Below are 26,508 nucleotides of genomic sequence, written 5' to 3'. Positions count from 1 at the left end.
CCTCAGGGCTCATTTCCACTTCCGCTCTGCCCAGGAGCTCTCTCTGTTCCCCTGCTGTTTGCTCCCTTAGCACCTTATCCTTACTCTTGCCATGACATTCAGTTTACTATATCAACTTTGCCTGTTTACTTGGCCCTCTCTTCAGAGACTGAATTCCCAGAGCAGTGGAACTGTAGTTTATCTATCACTGTATCCTTCATAATGGCTACAGTGCTTGACACATAGGTGTTCAGTAAATATTTATTCAAGTAATAAAGGAATGAATGAAAGATGAACAAAGCACCGTGATGATACAGTCATATATCACAAATGGTGGATCTAATAGCCCAGCCACGATTAAACGATTTGGTTTGGAGGTGGTCACAGACCTTCTATTCTTTCTTGACGGACTTATAGATAATGTGGATATTTGACTTATAGGAGCCGTAATATGTAAACACTTTAAGCTTAGTCACTGGGAATTATGAGAGCTTTAGACAATCACTGTGAAGGAAAGAAATAGGAAGATAATAGAGAAAGCACCTTGATAAGCATTCCCAGCACAACTATAAGAATAGAAGAACTTCCTAAAGCAGTACTGTTCCCTGAAGGAGCACGGACGGTGGGCAGTTAAAAGTAGCAGATGTCACTACAAATGTCCGCACCCTTATTATTATGAATACTAAGATGTGAATATGCGTCAACTGTGTAGCATGAAGTCTGAATATAGCAAGTGTTTAATAACTGGTAAATGTTATTAGTAGGCATGATTCTAGAAAGTTCAAATATCTTTTTCCTCTCAAGAGGGCTAAGTGCTCTTTTTTCCAAGGAATTTGAGTAATTATGAAAAATGGATATGATTGTAGGAAAATACGCACATATGCAGCCTAGGGCTACTGTATTTCATTTAAAGACCAAAGTCCAGACTTCCGTTCTACTCATGATAATCCTATCCAGAGTCTGTGTATATCTGCAGTAGTGAAGCATAACTCACCAGCCGTGGGAACCAACAGTCAACAATGCGTACCTCTTTTCCCAAAATTCCGAGTCAGAACCTGAATTTACTTATATTTGGGGAAGGACACAGACAAGAAAATTAAAGAGCTACTAAAAGGAAGCCTTGGGTTTTCTGAGAGTAATTTTGAAGCAAACTGTCATTACTTTAGGATGTGATTCTAAGTGCATATCATCCAAAAGCTTTTGGTTTGTGATTTTAGGGTTTTTTATATGGCAGGGACAGAAGTAGTAAAAAAACATTTTTTTAATCCCTAAATATAGTGTTCTAAATCCTGAGTCCTTTGCAAATCAAAGCTTGCTGCCCCTGGCAGAGCCAGTATTTCTGAAACTACAGTGTTCTGTGGCAGGCATGGGAGTGTCGGATGCCAGGTTCTCCAGGCAAACATTGGTTACTGTGTTGGGCAATGAGGGGATTGAGATGTTTGTAATGGCTTTGGGAATTTCATTGGCAGTGGCTGTAATTGGTGATGATGAGGTTTGAGAGACAGAAAGGAAGGGGCTGGATTCACATAAAACCCACACAGATTGTCTGGACCCAGAGCCATGGGAAACAGATTATCTTCCAGTGATTTTTAAGCTCTCTTGGCATCTCTATGAGTATATTTTTCTTTACCACTCTTCATGGCAGATGCAACCAGAGGTAATGAATGAAAATGGAGTTAATGAATTATCAGCAATGAAGAACAGTTCTAATGGGGATGAATCGTTAAAGAGAGAACACATAGGTGGATAGCAACTTTATTTAAACTAGGAGTGGTAACTAGGCTTAAGTGCTCTTACTGATTGATTGACTTAGTTTTAGCTAATATTTATTGAGCATGTACCATATGCCAGGAACAGAGCTTTACTTTAAAAACCAAAAAAAGATTTATTTACTTATTTGAGAGACAGAGAGAACACACAGGGTGTGGGGAGAAGGACAGAATCTCAAGCAGACTTCCCACTGAGCACGGAGCCTGATCTGGGGCTGAATCTCATGACCCCACGATCGCGACCTGAGCCAAAATCAAGACAGACACTCAACTGACTGAGCCACCCAGGCACCCCCAGAGCTTCACTTTTAACATTACACTTAAACTGATGACAAGACCCTGTGTTTATCCCAATTTATAGATGGAAAAACTGAGGTTTGAAGAGGGGAAGTAATTCACCCCCCCACCCCCACCCTGGTCACTGACTGTAAGTGTAGGAGCTGGGAGTCACAGCTGTGCTCTGTGACGAGTCAGTCCTGCTCATTCCGTGCTCTGCTAGACTGCCTGCCAGACCCTCCTTGGAGTCTAACCACCATTAATGGTAGTTACTGGCAAAATGTGTTTCTGTTGCCTGGGAACAACAATGTATTCATCCATATGCATATAAAAGATCAGCAGAAATCAAATCTCTGGAAAGTAGGGCACAGGATCCGTTAATAGGGAGAAAGGGCGTGAAAATGGGGAAGAGCGTATGTGTGGGGTCTGCAGGTGTGGTTGGGGCCCATGTTGGGGGCAGAAGAGGAGGTGGTGATGGGAAGGAAAGTGGGGCTGGGGACACTGTCGCCCAAACCACATAGTTACAGGGGAGAACTCATGTAGTATTAGAGGAGGCAGGGGGATACTGAGAGGAAAATAGTAAATATCCTTCAACTCAGAGTCTAGTACTTTCCTTGGTGGTGTTGGGGGGGGGGGAAACTCTACATCTTATCTTTGGCCAAGGAAAATTAATATAACTTTCTTTCTTAGAATTTCTGCTTGACTTTGAGTTCTTGAGCCGAGTTCACTAGATTTTCATGTAACTCACTGGTTTTCACTCAAAACTAGGAACCTGAGCTAGTTATACTGCATACAGGCCATTCTGCAAGGTCCTTATAATGAAGTCACCAGCAGTTAATTTCCAGCTGATTACCTTTAGAAGTGTATTCTCGACCTCTTTTTTATTACTACCCTATAAGGAGTTTTTTAGGCAATTTTTCCCCCTAATTACCCTTCTCCCATAAAATTTTAATACCACAGATATACTGTATATTTGTGTAAGTACTGCAGGCTTTTGTTGGCAGGTCAAAAAACATTTTCATATCTAAGATCCATCCCCCCGAACACCCAAAACAATTTTTGCTGCCTTGAGAAAGGTCTTCCCTCCATGGATAAGTCATGCATTATAACTATCAAAAGTGATTGTGACCCTCCCCAAAAGACTGTTTGCCTCTTATGATTGCCTTCTGCATTTCTGCACAGTTAACATGTATTCCCTTTACCATCTCCCTTCCCTAAGTGAAAGCGGGCCTGCAGAGGGCCCAATCACAACAGGAAACTCCAAGGAGGTGTGCTCACCATTTCTCTAACACAAATCATGGCGGCTCTAGGATAGAGCTGCCAATTTCAGTGGCTGGAAATGCAATGCACATTTTAGTAGTGTCTAATTGAAAAAAAAAAAAAAAAAGGATGTTTGAATTTTTTTTTTCTGTTAACTTTAAGAAGGAGCAGGGTTGAATTATCTCCCTGTCAAATGTAAGAATAAAGATAAATAACATGGTTTTAAGGCACCTCTCTACGAGACACTGTCAATTAAGTGAAATCAATTACCTAGTGTGGTTTTTCTACTGTTCTTTGTCGTGTCCAGTAAATTCTATGCTTCATGTGTGTATTTCAAAACGGATGTTGTCTGGAAATGCTAAGCATATGGGTTGTCACGTGCATTGCTTTGCTCGGGCTGTCATAGCAAAGTGCACAAACCGAGTGGCTTTAACAACAGAAATTTATTTTCTCACAGTTGTGGAAGCTAGAAGTCCAGGGTCGAGGTGTCAGCAGGGTCGGGTTTTTTTCTGAGAACTCTTTCCTTGGCTTATGGATGGCTGTCTTCTCCCTGTGCCGTCACACGTCCCTCTGTGCATGTCTGTGTCCTAATCTCATCTTTTTATGAAGGACTCCAGGCATATTGGATGTGGCTTACCCTAATGATCTCATTTTAACACAGACCCTATCTCCAAATACTAGTCATATTCGGAGGTACTGGGGGGTTAGAACTGCGGCATATGAATTTTGGAGGACACAGTTCAGTCCAAAACTAACATCATGGAGGAAGGGGTGTAAAAGTAGCCTATGTGAAGCACAAATGCAGACTTTAACTAAGATGTATCTGGTCCTCACTGTTTCTTACTAGCCCTGTGTCCTCTTTGAACTTAAGCTCTCCTTAGAAGTATATAATTATATCCGTCCCAAAGGATTGTGAGAATTGTATCTAATCAATTAATAACAGCTATAACTAATAAATATATATACATGTCTAGCTCAGCATCTGGCTTCTAATTGCTTTTCCTCTTGAATATGGATTCAGACTTCAATGCATTGGGAATAATAAAACCAAGCAAGTCAGTTAATACTACCAATACCAAGAAAGGGAAAAAATGAGCATTTATTGAACAAGTGCTGTATATTGAGTACCCTTATGCACATAGTAGGACAAACATTTGTTTTTTACAGAAGATCTGTAGATTAATTATTCAGTAGTATTTATTGTGAATGCAATATCTATCAGGTACAAAAAAGTAGTCTTCTCATCTTCTGTGTAGCAAAGGCCCTTCTTATTACCCATACCCACTGTTTCCTGTATTTCTTGCCGCAGATTCCCTGGCATTTGGGGAGTTTCTGCAAGATGCAATAGAAAAAAAAAATTGTCACAAGTTGAATTACTCTTGTGGCAACCAGATTTTTTTTTTCTGCTGTCGTCAGAAACAGTCTTACCTGTGTCCAGAGGCTGTCATGTGGTATCTCTCTGCTGGCCTACATTACTAATTCAGCTAATTGCAGCAATTACATGAAGAGATCGCTGCTAGCGAGTAAAGCCATTATGCTGTTCCTGAACAGCCTGCATTCCATAGCATTCATTAATTATGCCTGCCTGTAGATTCACAACCACCAAATCATACACTTGAGACCACACACCACATGCACTGAAACCCTCTCAGTTTGCAGTGCCTTTCCATGCTGGCCGGCACTCTTACATGGCCCACCGTTTGTATCGCCCTTCGCCTGCTCTTCAGATTCTCAAAATTGAGATTAAAATCAGAATGGAGTGAGGCTGTTCAATGTGACTTACAGGGATGGGGATAGTCTTGAGCCCCCTGGAACCACTTGGAGTCATTCAGCTTCTCATAAAATCCATCAAGGTTGTTTGAACTCATAGCCATTCACAGCTCCACAAGAGTTTAAAATGCTCTATCCTCCAGCATGCCCTCTTTAGAGGAGAGAAACCTCATAATGATGGGAGGCAGGACATAGTGATAAGACGTTGATGCTTTTGTTCATTGGTTTCCTTATCTCTCTCTCCTCTCTCTTCCCTTTCCCCTTACCCCATTATTTTTCCTTTGACATACACAGCCAACATCAGATGACCTGGTTTCATCTGCTGAATGTTCAAGCGATGACGAAGACCTCGTTGAATGTGAGCCGAGTACAGGTAGGTTAGGTCAGTCTTGTTTTGCTTGCTTTATTTTTACATTTGCAAAAAACAATACATACATATATGTGAATATACATGTGTTTTATATATACTATAGTGTGTTAATGTGTGTATTTCCTCTATCTATATATGTATAAGCATACATATATAAATATTAATATATAATCAAAAGCATCAAGTCCCATGGAAGGAGCAGATAAGATCCCAGGGAAATTTAACATCAGTGCCTGATACCCAAAGAAAAACCCATGGTGTACCACCCAACTTTGAGCCGTCGGACACTGAGATTAACTATGGGAACAGGAAAACTACGGCAGCCACTGGCAGCTATGAAGTTGACAGGGGGTGGGGACATGAAGATGTGTATACTGGAATAACATCAAAACACCATGAGCCCAAAGTGGAGCTATAAAGAGCATTTAAATCTCATGAATTGTTCTGAGCCTGTGTGGCAAACAAAATAAAACCAGAAACCAAAACCAAAGAACAATAAAAAAAATTTTTTTCCATGGGATTTCAACAGCAGTTAACATGGTATTATACTAATTTTGTTCATTGCACGGTTAGAGAATTGTGCTGTAATATAGCATAGTAAACACAAAATTAGTACTGAATCATGCCATGTCAACGGCTGAGATGCTTCAAAATGTATCTACTGTTTTGAAGTTAAGAGGACTTTGGCAACTTGATGCTTCAGTGTGTTCCCCATTCGCACCCAGATACATTTTGATATTTTATGGTCTTCCTTTATAGTGAGCTATATAATGTCCAGCAGGCAAACTACAGTCCCTGATGATTTCCTATCAATTTTTCCAAGTCGTCTGTTTTGAGACTTGCTATAAGTTAAACATTTATATATATATAATAGAGAACAGATATCATCGAATTTCTGTGTAAGTTTCATAGAATTAAAAGCTGGAGTTGGGATAGGATCTTATTTCTGCAAAGGCTAAGAGAAATAAATAGAATATTCTAGTTGATTCTTTGGGTTGCTCTATTTTTTTTTCCTTTTCTTAAAAAAAAAAAGTGAGCCATTAAACATTTTCTTTTGCAAACTCTAGAGAAATTCAAGGTTTGTGAAAAAAATAATATAACAAAAGTAAAAACCTTCCATTTCTTACCCCAAGATGATTTTTTTTTTTTCCCAAATTTTGTTGAAGGCCTGACTGGTGTCTTGCAAGTGGCTTTGAATCCAGGAAGTTCTGTGGGTTCCTGTTTTTAGCATTACGTAGGGACTTAATAATAGGTAGGGCCTTTCCATTTTGGAGTGTGATCCGTTCCTTTAGAATCTCAGCTGTGTGGAAGGAAAGTAACTCTGGCCTGGTGGTCAGATTTTTTCAGATTATTAGATAATAATCTCAATGTACTACATGAGGTTTTAACAACACTGGAGGGCAGATACATCCAGTCCATACCAGAATTTGGGCACCAAGTTTTTATTCACTCATTAATTCATCCATTCATTCATTCAATAAATATTTCTGGGCACTAGGATAGAATACAGTATTATCTCTAGAGTTGAGGCCATCCTGTTCTAATAATTTTCATAAATGAGCTGTTGGAAAATAGAATTAGGAGCTTCGCTACTGAAATTTCCTCTCCAAAATAATTCAGTTCAGCAAATATTTTTTGAGTTAACTGTGTGTGTTAGGCACGTATTAGATCTTAGGAATTCAGATATGAATATGGCATGATCCCCAAGACGTATGTTAAATTAACTGATTTCATGGCCAATAGTTTAAGATACGTAGACTTCAATTTGGATTTTCTGTTTATCCTTTTTCTGGTTATCTTGCTTTCATAGCAGTAATGTCTGTATATCTGCAACATTGTTGTTCAAAACTTGATTTTAAGTCTTCTTTTAAAAATTAAGGCTTGACCATTATAATATATTGCTACTGTCTTCCCCTACCACCTCCCTGCCTCCTACACATGGTCATCTCCATAGCAACCTCCATAATAAAACAGAGGGCTTTTCCAGATCTGATTCACAAGGTCTACAGCTCCCCAGGTTGTGGGTGTATATTGCCATTTGGTATTGAACTTGAACAGACCCAAACCTGAATGGCCCCAAACTAAGTCCATTTGCTTTTTTAGTGGCTGCACAGGTGTTCATCTGATTCAGAAGCAGAGGACAGAAATTCAATGCCAGCATTTCTTGAGTAATATAATTACATGGGGCAGGTGGGAGATAAAAGCAGGTTTTAAAACAATCTGTTGTGTTCAGCAAGGGGGTGTGGGAGGGGGCATATAAATAAAGTAGGTGACAGAGTGCTCACCCTGAAGGAGCTAACATGCAGCTCTACGAGACTAATATTGATCCCCTCTGCCTGGGATTATTCAACTCCTCACCTTTGAAGAATGAGCTTTTCTTCTTTCTAAATATCTTTATTCCATAAAGTATTCCTGATAAGGATTCAGATACACAGGGAAATATGTTAGAGGCATATTTAATACAGGAGGGAGATAGATATTCCTACTGATACAAAGATTTTACCCTGGGGGCCTGATTAACACTGATGAAGGTTATGTGCATAGAGATACCGAGCCCTCTTTTGTATTCAATGAGAAATATCTCCATAGCCTTCACATCTTCCAAAAACAATTTGGATTAAAAATCAGAAAAATTGGGGCACCTGGGTGGCACAGCGGTTAAGCATCTGCCTTCGGCTCAAGGCGTGATCCTGGCATTGTGGGATCGAGCCCCACATCAGGCTCCTCCCTGGGAGCCTGCTTCTTCCTCTCCCACTCCCCCTGCTTGTTTTCCCTCTCTCGCTGGCTGTCTCTATCTCTGTCGAATAAATAAATAAAATCTTTAAAAAAAAAAATCAGAAAAATTTAGGGGTGCCTGGGTGGCGCAGTCATTAAGCGTCTGCCTTTGGCTCAGGGCTTGATCCCAGCGTTCTGGGTTCGAGCCCCGCATCAGGCTCCTGGCTGGGAGCCTGCTTCTTCCTCTCCCACTCTCCCTGCTTGTGTTCCCTCTTTCGCTGGCTGTCTCTCTCTCTCTCTCTCTCTCTCTCTGTCAAATAAATAAATAAAATCTTTAAAAAAAATCAGAAAAATTTAAACCAGTTTTTTCTGGAACTAGGTTTTGCCCTGCCTCAAGAGAAAGCTTCCGTTGCCCATGCAGCAACAGATAATGGTGACATCTAGATAACATTGGCATAAATCATTAGTCTGGGATTCTGTGTGAAAACTGAGGTTAAAATTCTGGGTTTGAACATTCTTTATTTATTTTTTAAAGATTTTATTTATTTATTTGACAGAGAGACAGACAGTGAGAGAGAGGGAACACAAGTAGGGGAAGTGGAAGAGGAAGAAGCAGGCTCCCAGCGGAGGAGCCCGATGTGGGGCTCGATCCCAGGACTCTGGGATCACGCCCTGAGCTGAAGGCAGACGCTTAAGGACTGAGCCACCCAAGCGCCCCTGGGTTTGAACATTCTAAGTTTCTCAAATTTTACTCTTTTCCAGGCCTGATGTTTGATAGAAACACACTAAATGTGGTTAATTACCCAGGCCTTCTTTCATCTTACTTAACAATGACCTTTTCTTCTCACTTTGTCAGCCAGTTGAGGATTTTCTAGCTGTCTCAGTTATAAGGCTTTTAACTTCTACAGCTTCTTTTGTGATTATTTAGGTTCACTAGAAGCTCTTATTTTTCATAAATTTGCATAGTTCAGTATATGCCCTATTCAACTTTTGTTTTCATGTGGGCATCAAATTTTAAATGAAATTATTTTTCTTATATAATCTTCTTTAAATCAGAATGGGCTTTAAAGCGCCTGGTTTTGAGTCAGATGTAAGCAATTGGCTTTCATACCCACCACCCACTTTGGCACTTAGGGATCACCCTCGTTTGTATAGCTCAATCATATCATCTTTAGGAACCATTTAAAATTTTTTAGAGTTTGATGATAGTCTAGAAACCTTTAAATCCAATGAGTGTCAAATTTTCTCTGGGTGTAATGAGTAAAAAACAAACAGAAAAACCCTAGACCATGAGAGCAAGGCAGTAAGTGAAAGCTCAAGGAGTATTTGTTGACTGAATTTGTATGACTCTCGAAATACCTCATATCTTAAATTAAAATTGGAGAGTTTTCATATCTTTAACTTCATCTTCCCTTAAAGAGCTAAATAAAACCTGTTGAATTATTTAAAATATATGATTCCATGGAAATAAATATCACCCTAACAAAAACCCACATTTCTTCTTCTTCAAAAAAAAAAGAGTTCTCTTTTTTAGCGAGTCACAGGTAAAATTGCATTTTCTAAACATTTACATGGAGAAACCAGCATTGAAAATTTCTAAAATCATAACAAAGATAGCTGCATTAAATGAAAATACTCAGAAGAATATTTGAACAACTATTTACCAAAAATCGAGGGTCAGGGTTTTAATTTTTCTAATTTGTACATGTGGGTTGTGTACAGTTCTTCCCCACAAAGGAAGTCAGTGTCTATTTGATATTTCAAACTTGCATCTTTGCAAACAAACTCTTTCCTTCCCAAGTATACTTCTATTGATATGAAGTTGTGCAGTAAACTCATATTTCATCGTTTTCACCTCTTTGGAGCCAACAACAAAAAAAAGAGAGAAGCTGGGGAGGATTCAGATGACCACTAGAAAATGGGATTATTGATAAATGATATTATGGGAAGTCAAATTACAATTAAGATCTTTAGTAAATTCACATTTGTGATCTAAAGTATGGGAATTGATTCTGAAATATAGAGAAACTGACAAAAGTCACTTCCCAAATGGAAAAGAAAGCTCTTTCCCTTCCCCGGTCTGACCCCCCACTGTCTCCGTCTTTGGAAATAGAAATAATATCAAAACATTGTGATCTTAGGTTAGCGTTTGTGTAATTGAAAATTACCAGCTTTCAGAATCTTAATGTATTTATAGTCTCAATATTCTAAAGTCCTAGAGGTAGGGTTCACAGAGCAGAGGGGAAAAAAAAAGAAAGAAAGAAATGCCTTTTACACCTGAGAAATGGGCATGGCAACAATTAACTGTATTGATTTATCCAGCCTTACACAGGGATACATTTTTCTGGTTGTCAATTAGCCAGGTTTTTTGCTTCCACTTTTGTTGAAAAGGCCTTGATCAAATCTCAAGGGACAGTCGTTCCAGCAGAGGGCAGGCAGTATAAAGGAAGTAAGGAAGAAATCCATCCATCCATCAATAATAGGACCTTGCTAAATAACTTTCATCATGGTGGGATTGAGGGAGATGTTTAAACCATTGGCAGTAATTTGAGATCACAAAATAATTACTATTCCCAGAGTGGTTCTCAGATGCATTTTTACTCCTGAAATCCACAGCCCTCCCATTTGTATTCGGTGTTATTGCTACTTTGTTCCTCTTTGTTAGTCAGGCTGTAATATTCAGCCCAGTGTGGGTGAAATTTAAATCTGGCAAAACACCAAGAGCACAGCCTTATTTGTGTTCTCCAGGTGGACCTGGGTCTTAATCCTTTATCAGTTTGAGATTCCTCAGTATTTATAATATGAAAATCTGGCACTGAATTGTTCACCAAATCCTTAGAGTTTTTATTTGCTGGATCACCATGGAAAATGCAGCTGAAATGTTAAGACAATACCGATTTCGGATCAGAAGGGTAAGAAATATTTTTCAAAATCCACAGATTAAAAAAAACTAAATGTGCTGGTCATCAGCCTTAAATATGATATTTGCAGTCATACGTATTTATAGAAATACACCTTGTCGTTAGTGTTTTCAGCAAGCTTGAAGCATTAGCAACTTGTACATTTTTATTACAAAGAAATGGATTTTTATTTTATTTTAGAAAGATTTTTCCATATAGAAAAATTGACTAATGACATAATGATTCTATTTACCAATCTTGAGTTTCCATATGGAAAATTTTTTCTAAAATTAAACCGGGGAGGTACTGTATGGTGACTAACATAATATAATAAAAAAAACATTAAATAAAATAATAAAATTAAATAAAAATTCAGTGTATAGTAGAATAGTTAATGCCTAAATAAAATGCCATAGGAATGTTTGAGTATCACAGTGTCCAGAACCCACCTTGAAGCTTAAGTCCACCTTAAAACACTGAGAATAAAGAGATAATGGACATATCTCAGAAATGTTTTATTTTTGCTAAGAAGAATATAAATAGATGTAAATTTCATTAATTTAATCATTGTTGCCTGTAGACATTAGTCATTTTTGCATTTGAGTTATAATACATGTCTAATGTATGCAAAAGCAAACAGGTAGTCACACGTTTAGATCTATGGGCTCATAATGTTCCCAATTTAATGGTATGATTTCTGTTTTCATGCATTAGCCCACCAGTGATGAATTGTATCACTCTCTTATAAACGAACTCCACTTCAACACACACTAATTTTTAAGCTATTGGAGCAAATATGTGCCCTTTAAACCCTTAATGGTAAATTGCTTTGATAATTGGGGTAAGAATAGAAATATAAATGTAGGAGAGTCTACTGATTGGCTAGTATGCAATTAGGCAATTGATAGCTCAGACTGATGTACAGAAAATAGGTGGCTCATGGATTGACCGTTATCATGGTTTTCATAACAAAAACAGTAAATCTAATAACAAGAATGATAAAAATGAAAAAAAAATCTATCTCCATTACCCAAGATTTTGTAGTATGTTGAGAAGGAAAGGGAATCAATAAGATCAATGTGTAAGTATACACATGTCCATTTGAAAGTTTAATAAATGATTTGTGCGATAACATTTAGTGACTGCTGTGTGTAGACCCTAGAATAGGTGCTAGGAAAACAAAAATAAGACAAAACATCTTCAAGGAGTTCATGGTCCATTAGGGAAGACAGATACAAAAACAAAGGGAATAAAAAGAAAAAAGGAAAGAAAGGGAAGAAACAGTGTGGACAGTGAATGGAAATGCCTAGAATATTGTCAGAACTTGGAGGAGAGGTTGCTAATTCAGCAGTAGCATACCCCGTCTAAGGATGAGCAAGGAAAGTCATAGAAGAGGATACCAACCAGTGACAGAATCACATAACCCCAAAGATCATTCTTCTGTATCTTAGTTCAAGGGCACAGAATTTCAGATTCACTATGATTGAAAAATTACTACAGTTCTGTAATAAACTTTTCTTGTACGGTCTTAGGACCAGGTCTTCTTGGGTAGCAGGGTAAATAAGGATGGGCATGATGAAGGGAGAATTTCAAACCAAACTCATGAGAACTTCCTGATTTCAAATGCCAGTGCAAGTAGTTGATAACAAGTGAGCTTAATGAAATCATTAAGCAAGCCCCCTCCCCTCCTCCAAAGTAATAAAGAGGGACTGGGTTTCTAAGGAAAAGTTTTTATGAATTTTCTTTTTTTCTTTTTGTTCTGTATTTTTTCTCCCATGAAATCCCAATATGTATACTGTGTGTATATATATATTTGTATATAATACGTGTGCATACTTAATGTGTAGTACCTGCCAGTCCATATATATGTAGACACAGTATAAGTGATATTAGACTAATGTAAACAGAGATTAACAACAGTCCCTGCCATCAGCCATGTGTTTACACAGAAATTCACACCTTCATTTTTACATCAGCCAACATAGACGTGCATGATACTATTTTAACTTGGCGAACAAAGCATGTGAACTTTTCTTTAGGTTTTGTTTTCTTCTGTATCATAATTACAGTGATGATTCCATAATTCAGTTATCCTTGGGAGGGGTGGAGAGAAAAAATTATACAGATATATCTATCCATATATGCACATCCCTGTGTATATATATAAATAGATATATACCTTGTATATATTTGAGAAACATTTTCTGTCGTTTCACCTCATCTTGTGCCGCATGAATTTTTGGTGGTTCAATTTATTTTGTTTTGATTCCCATTTAGTATTTTGGTCATTATGGCTATGTGAAACTCATTGCTGTATTTTTATTGGTAATTATAATCATTTTTTAAATACTGAGAGATATATAGATATACAAAACAAAGAAGGCAACAAAATCTTTTCTTGCCATCCTAATCTCTGATTTCTCCCCCTTCGGCATATCCCTCCAGTATTTATATTTATGCTCAAAACAAAACAAACCCCAGCAAATCCAAGAAAGTTGTGTACAAAAGAATGAAATACTGTGTTTTCCTCTTCTTCCTCCTATATAGATATATTTTTTTCCTTTTAATTTACTTCCTTTTCCCTTTTCATTTCTCCCCATATCTGCACAGGCCACTTGCCTTTCCTCCCCACTGCCCGGCCCCCTCCCCCCCCCCATGACAATGTAATTAATTGAAAGGACAGATGAGCCAGGAAAAAAAAAAAGAAAAGAAAAAAGAAAGAAAGAAGGAAAGACAGATAGACATTCAGATACAAGAGAGAAACACACTCCTGTCCACAAATTTCAGATGGCATAAAAAGAATTTTATTGCAGATGTAGAATATTTGTTGTATCTTTTATTTCTGGACCAGCCCAGGATCATTGTGTGGCATGCAGTGATAGTTCTGTAGCTAATCAACTAACCATGGCCTTCATCACCAGTGCATGGCTGTAACGATGTCATCTTGTGTCTCATCCAAGTGACACCTCCAGGCTAACCCAGCAAGTCCAGTGTATGAGTTGTGGGGGTAACTTTCTTTTGTAGTTATAATTTCACGGGTTCTCGTTTTTCCTATTAGTTCCATTGGGTCATGGCAGCCCCAAGAGCTGCTCTCACAACATCTCTGTGTGGTTTCGTTCTTGTGTTCGCTTCCCTTGGCACCGCAGTCAAGCATGTGTCTCTTGTCTGGCACATCTGTCTTGCCATCTTGTCTTGGAGTCCACTGCCGTGCTCTTGTTCTGTGATTCTGTTCTCTGTTTGTAATATGTGGTTTGAAATGCTCTCCCTTTATTTCTCACTCCCCTCTTGTTTCTACTTTTAACCTCACCCCTAGGGAACTTCACAAAGAAGCAAAACAAATTTTCAGTCAAAATGTAAGGCTGATAACTGTGCTTTGCATCTGGAAGTCATAAGTTGCACTTTTTACTGGCTAAGGGGGCAAAACTTACAGTGGGAAACTCCTAATGATAACAGCCAAGCAACCACCCAATCAACAACAACAGGAAACCCTTGTTGATTTTTTTTTTTTTTTTTTGGCATAATCAAATGGGCTTACTGTTAGAAATTTCACGTAAAGGCTGATTTCTGGAGAGTTTTTGTATTGATTATCAATCTTCTAGTTAGTTTTTTCTTCAGGAACAGATGAACAAAGGTTTTTCAGAAAATGCTAGTAAGGAAGCATCCTCATTTCTGCTATATAGAGCAGTGCCTGTTCTTGAATTGGTAAGGAATTTGTGAAAATCTGAATGTGTTTTATTATGAAATGCATTTATGTTTATGTATTTCAACCTAAAATATAAATGTGTTTGGCAAGGCATCGGAGGAAAAAAAAAAAAAAAAAGCTTTTTAACTCACTGGTTTTACCTCATGCATATTTTGAGGTAAGAATATCTTTTGATCTTTTAGAGTCAAATGATGTATATTTTATATTATTTTTTTAATTCATGGAAGTATTACAGAGCCAATGCTTTGACTAGACTTAAATCCTTTCTTTTCTCTTTCTGAAGAACGTGACATACATAATTGCTGTAGTTCTGAGAATAGAGTCTGAATTTCTTGAGACGGAAGTGGAAAAAAGTGCCCAGTTAATTCTTCGGGTGCTGGATTATGCTTCTGATGATCCAGAAAATTCGTGGGATGACTTGGAATGACTTGGAGTTTTTTTTTAACACTAATAATCTGAAAATGCATCTCTGTAACTTCACCCCCTTATTCATGGAGGTTGAACAAGAGAATATAAAATAGGTATGCAAGGATCAATAGATTAAAGATTTTTGAAATAGTTCTAAAATTTCTATAAGTCCATATTTCTAATCAGGACAAGAGAAAGCATTTCGAGGCAGGTGGTTTTATGATGAGATGTTTCAGGTGTGTCGGGGTAGCTCTGTGCTGCTCTTCAGCGGAAGGGCAAAGCAAGAGGATATTAATGGGGCTGTGGACTAAGAAGAACTTTTTTAAAAAGACAAGGGAGAGAGGGAAGGAGGAAGAGAGTGAAGGGAGGTAAGGCGCTAGGGAGAGAGGGAGAGGTATTCATGACGAACGAAGAAAAACAGCTAGCCCATAAATGTTAAGAACCAGCACACACACAGACACACACAGCTCTAATGTGTAGTGTTTTCTGTGCAGAGTGTAAAATACTGCCACGGCTGACTTCAAGCCACACATATGACAACAGGAAACTGAGGAGTGGGAAGTACTGCTCATTAGTACGTGATTATATAGTATTTTCACCATACAGATACTACAGACATCAATCACCTCGAGAACTTAGAAAACAGTAAAATGTAGTAAAATAACTAGGAAGTAATGGGTTTTAAGTTTTTAATACCTTTGTTTTTAACAATGTATTTGATTGCAATTTTATATACTTTAATTTTTGATGATGGCTGTTTAACAGCCAACTTGCAAAATTGCTGAAAATGTGCTAGTAATCAGCCGTCAAGAGCTGGCTCTTGCACCCCACGGGCTCAGGTCCATGCTGGGGGCATTCAAACACGGGATTTATTTAAAATTCTTTTAAATTATTATGAGTGGGAAACTGTTATGGCCATCTTACAGTTGAGAAAATCAGGACTCAAAAACTTTGCTTTTCCAAGATTGCATTATCTGCTCATAGTGGCAGAGGTAAGATTCAAACCCAAATCCGTTTGAAAATGGATACATTGTATTTCTCCTGCAGTGTGCACAGAGGGTAGGGATTCAACACTTATTGAAACACTAAATTTTGGAACCATCATGCGCTTATTTGTGGAGCTTTCACTAATTTTGTTTCCTCAAAATAGAGTTGCCAAATACTCCTCCCTTAGTAACAATGAAGAGAAATAAGATATTTCTTAGGTTCACAAATTTTGCTTCTTGAGCTTTAGAAAGACATAATAGACGCATTTCTTAGCATGTAATTATAATCTCCAGCATGATTCCATCATTCAGTTGTTATGTTTTTGTAACTTTTAAAATAAAATGAACTTTATTTAGTTATGGTATTTGATGCATGTTAATTAACCAACTGCACAGTGAAATATATCAATGCCCATTACTTCCACATTTTCTCGTAAACTAGTATACTAACACTTAAAACAGCATGAGAACCATTGTATTGCAGAAAAATAACTGAAGCTTTAAAAAGTCATTTAACTGTTAAATACTTAATCATTGCTTTGTAAAAGAGTTTGAGAGATCTGGGACTTAAAAAGGAAAAATGTTGGATCTTATTAGCCCTTCTAATTTGACGAGAAAAATTCTGTGATTGGGTTTCCAATAGTGCAATATTTTACTTTGATTTGATGTCAGGGTTAGTTGCCCCTGTGGTCAACTTCCAGTGACAGCATACGTAATACTGAATAGAGTCCCCTGAAGTGATTTCTAGGCTTCTATAGGTTCGCCACTGCTTCATCTTTGTTCCTTCATCTGGTAAATATTCACTGAACACTTAATTATAGTCAGGGATAGTCCTAAGTATTTTATATTTTTAACTTCTTTAATCCTCATAGCAATCTTGTGAGGGGCTATTATCATTTTTTATTTTAAGATGAGTAAACTGAGGCACAGAGGAGCTAAGCAAATTGTCCAAGTTCACACAGCAAGGAAGTAGAAGAAAAAATGGGATTTGAACCCAAGCCAACTGGCCCTCAAGCCCACACACTAGTCACTATGGTACATTGTCTCTTATTCTATAGCGTTTACTCTCCATTAACCTGGATACATAAAAGAGCTACATGCTTCCTACATAACAATGACAGAAAGTGTGTGTATTGAGTATATTAATTCGTTGGGTAGTACTTGTTAAATGGATTAATTACTGTGTCTCTCAAAGGCTTCAAAAGCATTGCTTGATTGGGGTTATGAAATTGCTCAGTTATGATTTATCCAAACAGCTGTGGTTGCAACAACTTACCCTGGTTTCCTGTGAGGTGGAATGGTTCCAATACTCAGGATAAATACCATCACTTAGGTGAGGTTATTCCCTCTTGAGTTCACCTGTGTAATAATTTGTGCACTGGGGCTTCTCGCTCATTACTCATCAGCAGTCCCATTTAGAACATATGATCAGACAACAGCCCCTCTGAAGACAGAGGCTCTTAGAGTTCTGGTAAGATGCTGTATTTTCTTTATTTCCGAAATAATTATGTTCCTTGGAGCACAGTGTTGTAGATGTTACAGATAATAGAAGGCAACAAAATAAGTGAACATGGACCTCAGGGGACATCTTTCTTAGCCCCTCGTTTTTCTCATTTTCTCGCATTATGGATCTCAAACTATATATATATATGTCAAAACCAACAACAGCAACAAAACCCCCCAAAAAACAAAAAACAAACCTTTCTTGGGCCCTTAAATTTTCTATGGAAGAAAAAAAAATCTCAGAAGGAGTTATTAAGGACTAAAATTCACAATTAAAAAAGAAAGCATCTTTTTAAAACTGTGCTTGCTTTTATTAGAATCCTTCCAAGGAAACTAGAGCTCGCCCAAGCATCTGAGTGTCTCATTACGAGCTATATCGGTCCTGACCAGTCCTGAAGCCAGATCCTAAATCAGAAAATGTTACAGTTGCAAATGCTGGAGTCATTCTCTACTGCCCAGTAGTTGCACTGCCCTTAGCTCTGAACCACAGAGGTGCCTTTATGCTAAGAAATAATGACGGTTGGCAACATTGTATTGCCAAGTGTTCCAATTTGTCCGATCCATCACTCAGAGCAAAGGTCGGGCAGACTTTTTTCTGTAAAGGGCTACAGGGCAAATATTTTAGATTTTAAGAGTCAGATGACCTGTTGTAACTACTCAGCCCTGTTGTAACACAGAAGCGGCCGCAGACAATACATAGATGAACAAGTGTGGCTGTGTTTCAATAAAACTTCATTTTCAGAAGCAGGCATCAAACTGGATTTGGTAGTCTGCTGATCCCCAATCTAAAGACACCTGATAGACTTCTCACTACAAATTCCTCACCTAAATATATATAGTTGAGTCCTTCTTGCTCATTCTAGCACCGATCTTAGTACACATTTGTTGAGTTCTCCATTAAGTACCCGAGACCACATAGGAGAGGATAGGACATTAAGAACTCGTTGTTTCCAACACATCATTATCTCAGATATGAAACATGACAACAAACAAACATTCACTACCAGGGTCATCTCCACTCCGCGTGCACATTGCATTTCTTGTAACAGCTTTATGCTCTGCCCTTCCTTTTGCAAATCTATCTTTTGGACTTCTGCCGCGGCTGGGCGTGGGCTGCCTTCTCCCGTGCTTCCAGGCCTCTTTGGCAGTAGACTCCTTGAACTCCAGCCCACATGCTGTGTCACATCCCAGTAATTCTTCCCCAAACCTTGGCTGTGGGTTATTGAGCTGACAAATGTCTAAATGACTGAGGTATGATATTTGCAACCTGCTGAGAACCTCTTCTTTTCCTGTGCTTTTTGATTTGTAGCTTTATAAGTTTTTTGGAGCAAAGTGAGAAAAATGTTCTTGGTGACACTGGCACAGGAACTGAATGGGGCAGACAAAATTGGAGGGACGCGATATATAGGATTCCTTCCTGCATTGAGGACAAAAGCATTTATTTGTGTCTTAGCCCTCTGAGTGTCGGAGGTAACGGATTATGCGGTGGGGCGCAGAAAGCAGCATCCTGATGTCCTGAGGAGAATAATGTCTTTTACCACCTGGCAGCAGATTAGACAGGAATAGGCTATGAAAATACAGGTTCAAAGCCATATTTAGTATGACTGCGGAAATGGGATCTGTTACTTAAGGATTTTATTTTACGAATTAGTGCTTAGTCCCTTTAGCATCTTTAACATTAGAAATCTGTGGAAAACCAACATAAAAAAACTCCTGGATGAGTATCAGGTCAACTGTGAAGCCAGAACCTAACGCATCCCAACCCCAGGGGGAGTATAAGATTAACTTTGGGGAGCTTGGATGCTTAGTGACAACATGAGGAGCTTTCTCCCTTAGCAAGGCCCCCTGATGTGGTACTGTGCCTGCAGTCGTAAGGTCCTAAACTGGCTTGGAAAGAAAGCAGAAAACTAAATGGAGAGACAATGCAGGGAGACAAGAAAGAGGGAGCCGTTTGGAGAGGCTTTGGGGGCAGGAGGTGTAAGGGTTGGCTTCTAAAACAACGTAATTTAGAATTAGTGTTTTAATAAGCCTCTGAGATCAAAGGGATTGTAGAAAACAGGAGTAAAACAAGGGTTAATTAAGGCCTATTGATGGATGACCTGATAGGAAGGTAACAAAGGAAAGTCAACTTCTTTTTCTCTCATTATGCCTGCAATAGCCTGGTATTTTACTGCGTGGTTGGTTGATTAGTTGGTTTCATTTTTTGTTTGCTTGCTTGTTTATTTCTTTATTTACTTACACTTATGCGTTACGGGGGTTCCCTATAAAGCAAACGGGCAAACCCAGTCCCCAGGGACCTTCTGGGTATTATGAATAGGTGAAGTAGACCAGATTTCACACAATCAGCAATAGCAAGAACTCTGATAAACTAGAGAGAGCATGCCCTCATTTAACAGCATTGAAATTAAATATATTTACTATGTTAAAATAAAAATAGACCCCATGAAAGTCAAACAAGATACAACAATGACACACATAGTGTTTTTCATCCTATCTTTAAAAATTCCTTTTAGATCTCACCCCTTCATAAAATTTGAGGAGTGTGCTCTCAGTAAGATTTCTGGTGAAGGTACCAGTTGGTGTCATTGGGTATCAAATTAAACACAGAAATTCCTCTTCCTAACTACCATATGCTAAAGGTCTTTTCTGTATTTTTTTCTTTTATTATAATCTTAAAGTTTACACAACTCTAAGGGAATACACTTGAAGAACTTAAGAGTTCATTGTAATTGGTTTAGGTGACCATTTTGAAGCCTACGCAGGTAAATTGATTTGCTCAGGATCACAGAGCTCATTTTTGTTAGCGTCAGAATTAAATCCCAAGTGTCCTAAATCCGTAATCCATGCCATTTTACGGATACTGTGTATCCCGGGTTTTTTTGTTGTGGGTTTTTTTTTTTTTTTAAAGCTCAGAGGTTTTATTCTAATCTGAGATAGTATCCAACAGAAAATTCAGAGGAAGTGTAAAAAATTGGTTTTCTTCTTTCTGGCCATTGAGGGGTCAGATCTATAACTCTCTAGCATACTGGCCACTAGGGGAGCCAGCGAAGAGGTTACTCAAAAATGGCGAAGCAATTCGTGGGGACTAGAAGTGGCTTGTGGTACAGACCCAACCATTGTATGTTCTAGTGATGAGTTGTTTGTGCTGTCACCATCCTACACCAAGGGCACATGATCAGGCAAACTGGAACTGAGGTTCCAAAGCTCAAATGTAAAGCCAGTGGCAAGCCATGCCAAAATGTATGCTCATCCATGGTGAAATCAGAAAAGGATACTACATCCAGAGTTTCCACAAAGTTAAACTTGATAGAATTGCCCTATATTCTGAGATTGTATCTTCTGGTTTTTGATGGTTAAATCAATGTCTTTCACAAAAATACTGTTTTGTCATGGTTTGTAGTATCTTGAATTAGCAAATAAAATTTGGCAAGTGGATATTAGTCCTCCCCCATAGATTTTTCTTTTACATTTTACTGATCTCTGTAAAAACCAAATAGACCAACCTCCAGAAACCAGAAAATGAGATTTAAAGCATTATCTATACTGGCACACTAGATTTAATAGATTTTGAAGACTAAAGACCAAAATCTAAAATGTTATTATGAACTAGATGATCTTAAGGTCAAGCCACATATTTCACTGAAGCCCCAGGAAGTTATTCTATACGTAGGTCATTTAGATATTAAGTATTAAGATAGTTTTTGAATCCCAGCACAAAGAGATAGACAAAAGCACAAAATAGAATGGGAGATTCCCCAAAATCCCAGAATAAATGTTATGAGAAACCAAAATCAGTTTATAAACATAAATAGACTTAAAAATAGAAATGTTTAAGGACTGGGATCTAAATTGAGATTTTTTTTTTCCATCTGAACCCTCACAGCAGAGTAGAGAGAGCTATTTTGTTGCACTGAATTAGTCTACATTTGAGCTAATGTGATCCATCTTTGTGTCAAAAGAAGGTCAAAAACCTTAGTCCCCAGCCAGAAGAAAGGGTATGATCTCTAGTAAAGGCAATTACTGAATTGTATCTATGGTTCTCATCTCCTCCTACCTTTTCTGTCTCTTGGCGAATCTATACCAATAACCTCTGCTTAACAGAATTTATTATCTAAATATTGAAAATATTACACTTAATTTAGTCTAATAAAGAGCCATGCCAAGTATACTGAGTGTTTATTGGAAATTAGAAGTTCGATGTCCTGAATCAGGTATAAGGATTATATCATCAGTGCTGATCTTTAAGTGGTGGCCAGTGGGTGATTTTTATTTTGTTATTCATACTTCAGAATTTCTATGTAGAGTATGTATTTGTTATCGAAAAGTAAGGATACACACACACACACACACACACACACACATCTAGCTATATTAAAAGGCCAGCAAGGGAAATCTTGGGAATATTTAGACATAGAAACTCTGCCAGACCAGTCATTTGAAAAAAAAAATAGTGAATTCCTGTTTTTACCATGAGTTTGAGTTAAGTCCATGGTGTAAGGCTCTGCAAGGAAGCTGCTGGAGGAACTCAAGAGGAGGATGATGATGATGATAGGTAGGGCTCTGTATAGCTGAGCACACCCCAGTTCCCTGAGGTCAGTCCTGTTCATCAAGTGACAAATGGTCCGTGGATGCACCAGGTGGTCCGATAGAAGCAGTAGGCATGAGGTAGCCTGTAAATGGCCCATTACCAGAAAGCTTAAAATCTGTGCTCGGAAACCAGAAACACAGATGGGATGTGAAGTGGCCTTCAACAGACACTTGGGAATATGATTGATTTTATATTCCAGCCTTTGGGTGCTGTGTAACTTCCACTGCCTGACCAGCCTCAGCTGTGCACCTGCTTGTTGGAGGGAATACACAGAGCAGAGGATGCCCTTGCAAAGGAGTAATTAAAAACTTTGCATTCCTCTCTCTCTACCTCGCTCTTCTTCCTTCTCTCCCTTGATAGGATGTCCAGAAAATTAAACCAGCTGTAGATTAATTGAGACTCTCTTCCTTGTAGGGAACATCTGTCACCACTGCTACCGAGATTGTAGGAACGAATTAAAACATTTGATTACCTTGAGTCCAAAAGAATGCTGTAGTCTCTTCAGTCATTAGTTTATCAGAGTTTCTTGGTGGTTCTTTTTTTTTTTTTTTTCCATGTGCAGCTTATGACTTTAGCCCTTCCCTGAAGCTGTAAGATATTTCAGCAGATGTCGTTTTCCCCTATGTCTACCCTTTCTCTTGTGCAAGGGGGAGAAAGCACTCAACAAAAGCAGTTTTGGAGATAGACAGAAGAGGTCTCCATCATGAACATATTTTTAGAAACAGCTGGTAAAACAAATGGTCCAAATGTGATGCCTGGAGCATAGCTATTCAAACAACAGGGTTGTTTAAAGATAAAAGCAACCACTTTTCAATATCTACATGAGTAGTGATTCCCACACTTAGACTAAAGAGATGGGAGAGCTTGCTAAGACTTTTTGATTTGTATTTTGTTTTCTGGGACAACTTCTTTCACTCTTTTGGTGGTGTTAGTGTGTGACTATTAAAAGCTTCCCGTCAAATGGTTAAAATTGTGACTATCATCGCAGATAAAATATTTTTGAATTTACATATAATGGATTTTTAAATTTTTGTTTTATGCTTCGGAGAACGTTCCTTTTGGATAGCATCTATGTGGCGTCTAAAAGAACGAATTGGGAAATCAATAATGTCCTGATGCTATCACTGATCTTATAACCCATGTTTTTAAAAAAAGGCAGTGCTACTAAAGGACGAACATTTGTATTTGTAGCCATTAAAACAAAAATCTAATTTCACTTTCATTGGCCACATTCAGAGTCTGCTTTATGACCTTCCCTTGTCATGACTTCATTTGTTTACTGAATTGTTCTTTTTTTTTTTTTCTGGAGCCACTGCCAAGTGCTATTACAAAGAATCCTTTATCACACCAATTGGTGAAATAATTCTTTATTATATTTTTTATGGTAGTTCCAGTTTTCAAATTACTTATGCATTCTCTCCGGGTCAGGCATTGCATGAAGGCTGATTTGTTATCATTGAGCTTGATAAACGAGTGTTCACCTTACCAGTTGCCATTCATGTTGACTTTTTCCTACCCTTTGTTCACTACGGTTTTGTTTTCATTTAAGAAAATTGCAGAAGTGAGGCCTCCAGCAGGGGTACGTTCTTCCCAGTGGGCTCTTACCCAATGGAGAAAGCCTCCCTTTTAAAACCATGCACAGAGAATAATCTTCAGTACCTCCCTCTCCCCAGCACCCCACCCGTCCCATGGGGCATCATGCTTACTCCATAGATGGAACTAAGAAATTTGAAAAGTGCTTCACTTATTATTTTCATTACATAAATATAAGAAAAGTATCTTTTCTATAACCCAGCCCATCTGCAGTATGCCTCTGCTATTTTACCCCAAACTGACCTACTCGATGCGTAGTTTTGATGTTGTGTAGTTCGGGACTGATTTTTTTTTCCTTCTATCATGCTGGTCCTGGAAAACATGATCATAAATACTGACAACCCAGATTTTTAAAAACATATGTATCCTTATCTTTATACACTTACACTAAAGCATCAATCAGTAACTTTCACGGATGGTTCTTTTGATGTAAAAATAACTCCGTATCGGAGTTATAGATCCTGAAGCACCTGTCACATTGGAAATCTGACCATGAAGTCTGCATACGTGTGTTCTAATATCATCGTGACCACGCACCATGCACACACAAAATTACCTACACATACATAGACTTACTTCCTCAGAGGTGGGTGTTTTTTTTTAACTTTTGATTTTCAAATAATTTCAGAGCTATGACAGAGTAGGGGGAGTTAGGAGGCAGGGTGAGGGCAGGGAAACCCTTTCTGATGAAATGATATTTGAGCTGAATTGTGTGGCATAAGTGAAAGTTAACTGGGGAAAGAAGAAGGAAGAAGCATTTGAGCTGGCAGGAAACTGTAGACGTTAGAAAAAAGCAGTCATCTCGGGGGTCATCTGGGAACAGCAACTGTCTCAGAGGATTTTGTCTAAGGTATAAAAGAAAGAACCTTCAGATAAATAGGCATCGGTGTCCTTTTGCATCTCCAGGTGAGTGGAGATAAGAGAAAATTTAGCGACCCGGCAGTGCCCCTTGGTGGGGAGCGAGCAAGCTGTGCCAAGAATGGGCCCATAGTGATGTGGTCACCTGAGAAATGTAGACTTTCAAAAAAAAAAAAGCCAGTCTGTCATTTTTGGTACACCAATTCCTACCAGTAACGGAGACGGTGACAGGGGTATATGTCTGAGATAAGAAGTGTCACCAAAGCCATTTCCAGAGTCTTAAAGTCTTAGATGATTCCTTACATTTCAGGGTACGATTGTGCATTTCTTCAAACACATGCAATTTGGATGTGAGAGACTTAAGACCACAGGCAAATCCTAGGTGTTCTTACATCTTGCAAAGACTCTGAGTGAATTAGTCACACAATCGTTTTTTTTAAGGCAAATAGACATTGTCTCAAAGGATTGTGCTGGAGATGAGAATTGCATATCGGTGATGGTGGTGCAGAAGTAGAGCCAAGTATCGCTCTCCTTATAGTTTACACAGTTCCGCATTTCCCCACGACCCCCTTCACCATGACCGCCATTACTGAGTAAGTCCTTGAATCTGTGATTTTAAAGTTACTGGTCATTTCCCAGCGTGATTAATGATTTTGAAGGAAAGAGTCTACATGCTTTGCTTTTTAAACACTTGCCCCACCATAGAAATTTGTGCTTCTACCGTTGGAATAAAAGAAAAATGCTTTGTATTAAGACTTAGAATAATGATGTTGTTTTCTGTTTAGGACATATTTTTATTATTATTACTACCATAAAGAACTACTTTTTCCAAAAAGGAGATAATAGGAAATCCAGTCCAGAATGTCCAGAACAGGACTTTTCAAAGTCACGTCTTAGATTGCTAACAGCACCTCAGTACTGGGTGGGAACCAAGTCGTCTTTCTGTCCATTGGGAAATAGCAGGTTTTCTTCACGTCTGTCATTGCCTGTGTGTGGCAATCACCTCTGCTTATAAAAATCCATTCCTTCTGCCTGTTGCACTTGATAAGATTACTGCTGATTACCGTTTAGATTTTTCAGATTTGGTAAGTGACATAGCACATTTTATGGAGTCAGGAACCAGTAGCCATGAAGATTAGTCGCGGTGGCCTGAATCAATTCTAAATGAATTGTTTTATTGCCCACACAATGATCAATATTTGTGCTGCCACAAAAGCTCGGTTCTAGCCCGTGAAAGAAGAAATATATATATATATATTTAGTTCTATGGGCTAACAGACTTCTCTGAAGTTTTCTTTGCAGAGAGAGATGGCTAGTAAGCATCTTTTTCAGTAGAATAGCGCTGAGTTATGGTAACAACATCATTTACCCAACCCGCCTCCCGTGGCCACAGAACCCAATGACTTCTTTTTTTAAATGAAGGTGTCTGCATATCCGCGGCGCTGCTCACCGTATTTCATTACAATGCATTGCTTCACTCAACGCACTCGGAAAGAAGAAAATGTACCGGCAGCTTCAAATTCCGCCACCTCCTCTGAGCCAGGCTTGTTTATCTGTCTACAACACACTTGGAGCATTTGAAAGACTAGTGATGAGGTTCATTCGTGCTGTAAAAATGCGTTGAGCATCATGGCTGCTTCCTTCACAATGGCCTGGCATGGAAGGATGGAGAAGGCCATTGTTACCGCACAAATGACTGTCAATTTGCCTCTTAGATGGCTTGCCCATGGAAGTCGCATCATTTTAAAGTTCCAGGGAACATTTATGATGGTAGTATTTTAGTTGTAACTTTGTGAGACTCCTTAATAAGCTTGCAAAGAATAAGCTTGG

At 38.5% G+C, this 26,508-nt stretch overlaps 1 protein-coding gene across 16 annotated transcripts in view; it reads left to right on the top strand.

Moving 5' to 3' along the window:
* NRXN3 (neurexin 3) overlaps positions 1 to 26,508 on the top strand; it is a 1,447,961-nt gene that overhangs the window by 1,393,870 nt on the left and 27,583 nt on the right. For 8 of the 16 annotated variants that reach the window (XM_057318701.1, XM_057318700.1, XM_057318698.1 and 5 more), the window contains one exon: positions 5,349 to 5,427. In XM_057318701.1, the coding sequence (XP_057174684.1) occupies positions 5,349 to 5,427 (79 nt within the window). Of the gene's footprint in view, positions 1 to 616; positions 637 to 5,348; positions 5,437 to 26,508 lie in introns of all 16 variants that reach the window. The other 8 variants (XM_057318699.1, XM_057318695.1, XM_044391319.3 and 5 more) reach the window with 2 other exon arrangements.

This window comes from Ursus arctos, unplaced genomic scaffold, assembly GCF_023065955.2.
Source record: "Ursus arctos isolate Adak ecotype North America unplaced genomic scaffold, UrsArc2.0 scaffold_25, whole genome shotgun sequence".
NCBI classification, from domain to species: domain Eukaryota; kingdom Metazoa; phylum Chordata; class Mammalia; order Carnivora; family Ursidae; genus Ursus; species Ursus arctos.
This window is presented reverse-complemented; position numbering and strand designations above follow the sequence as displayed.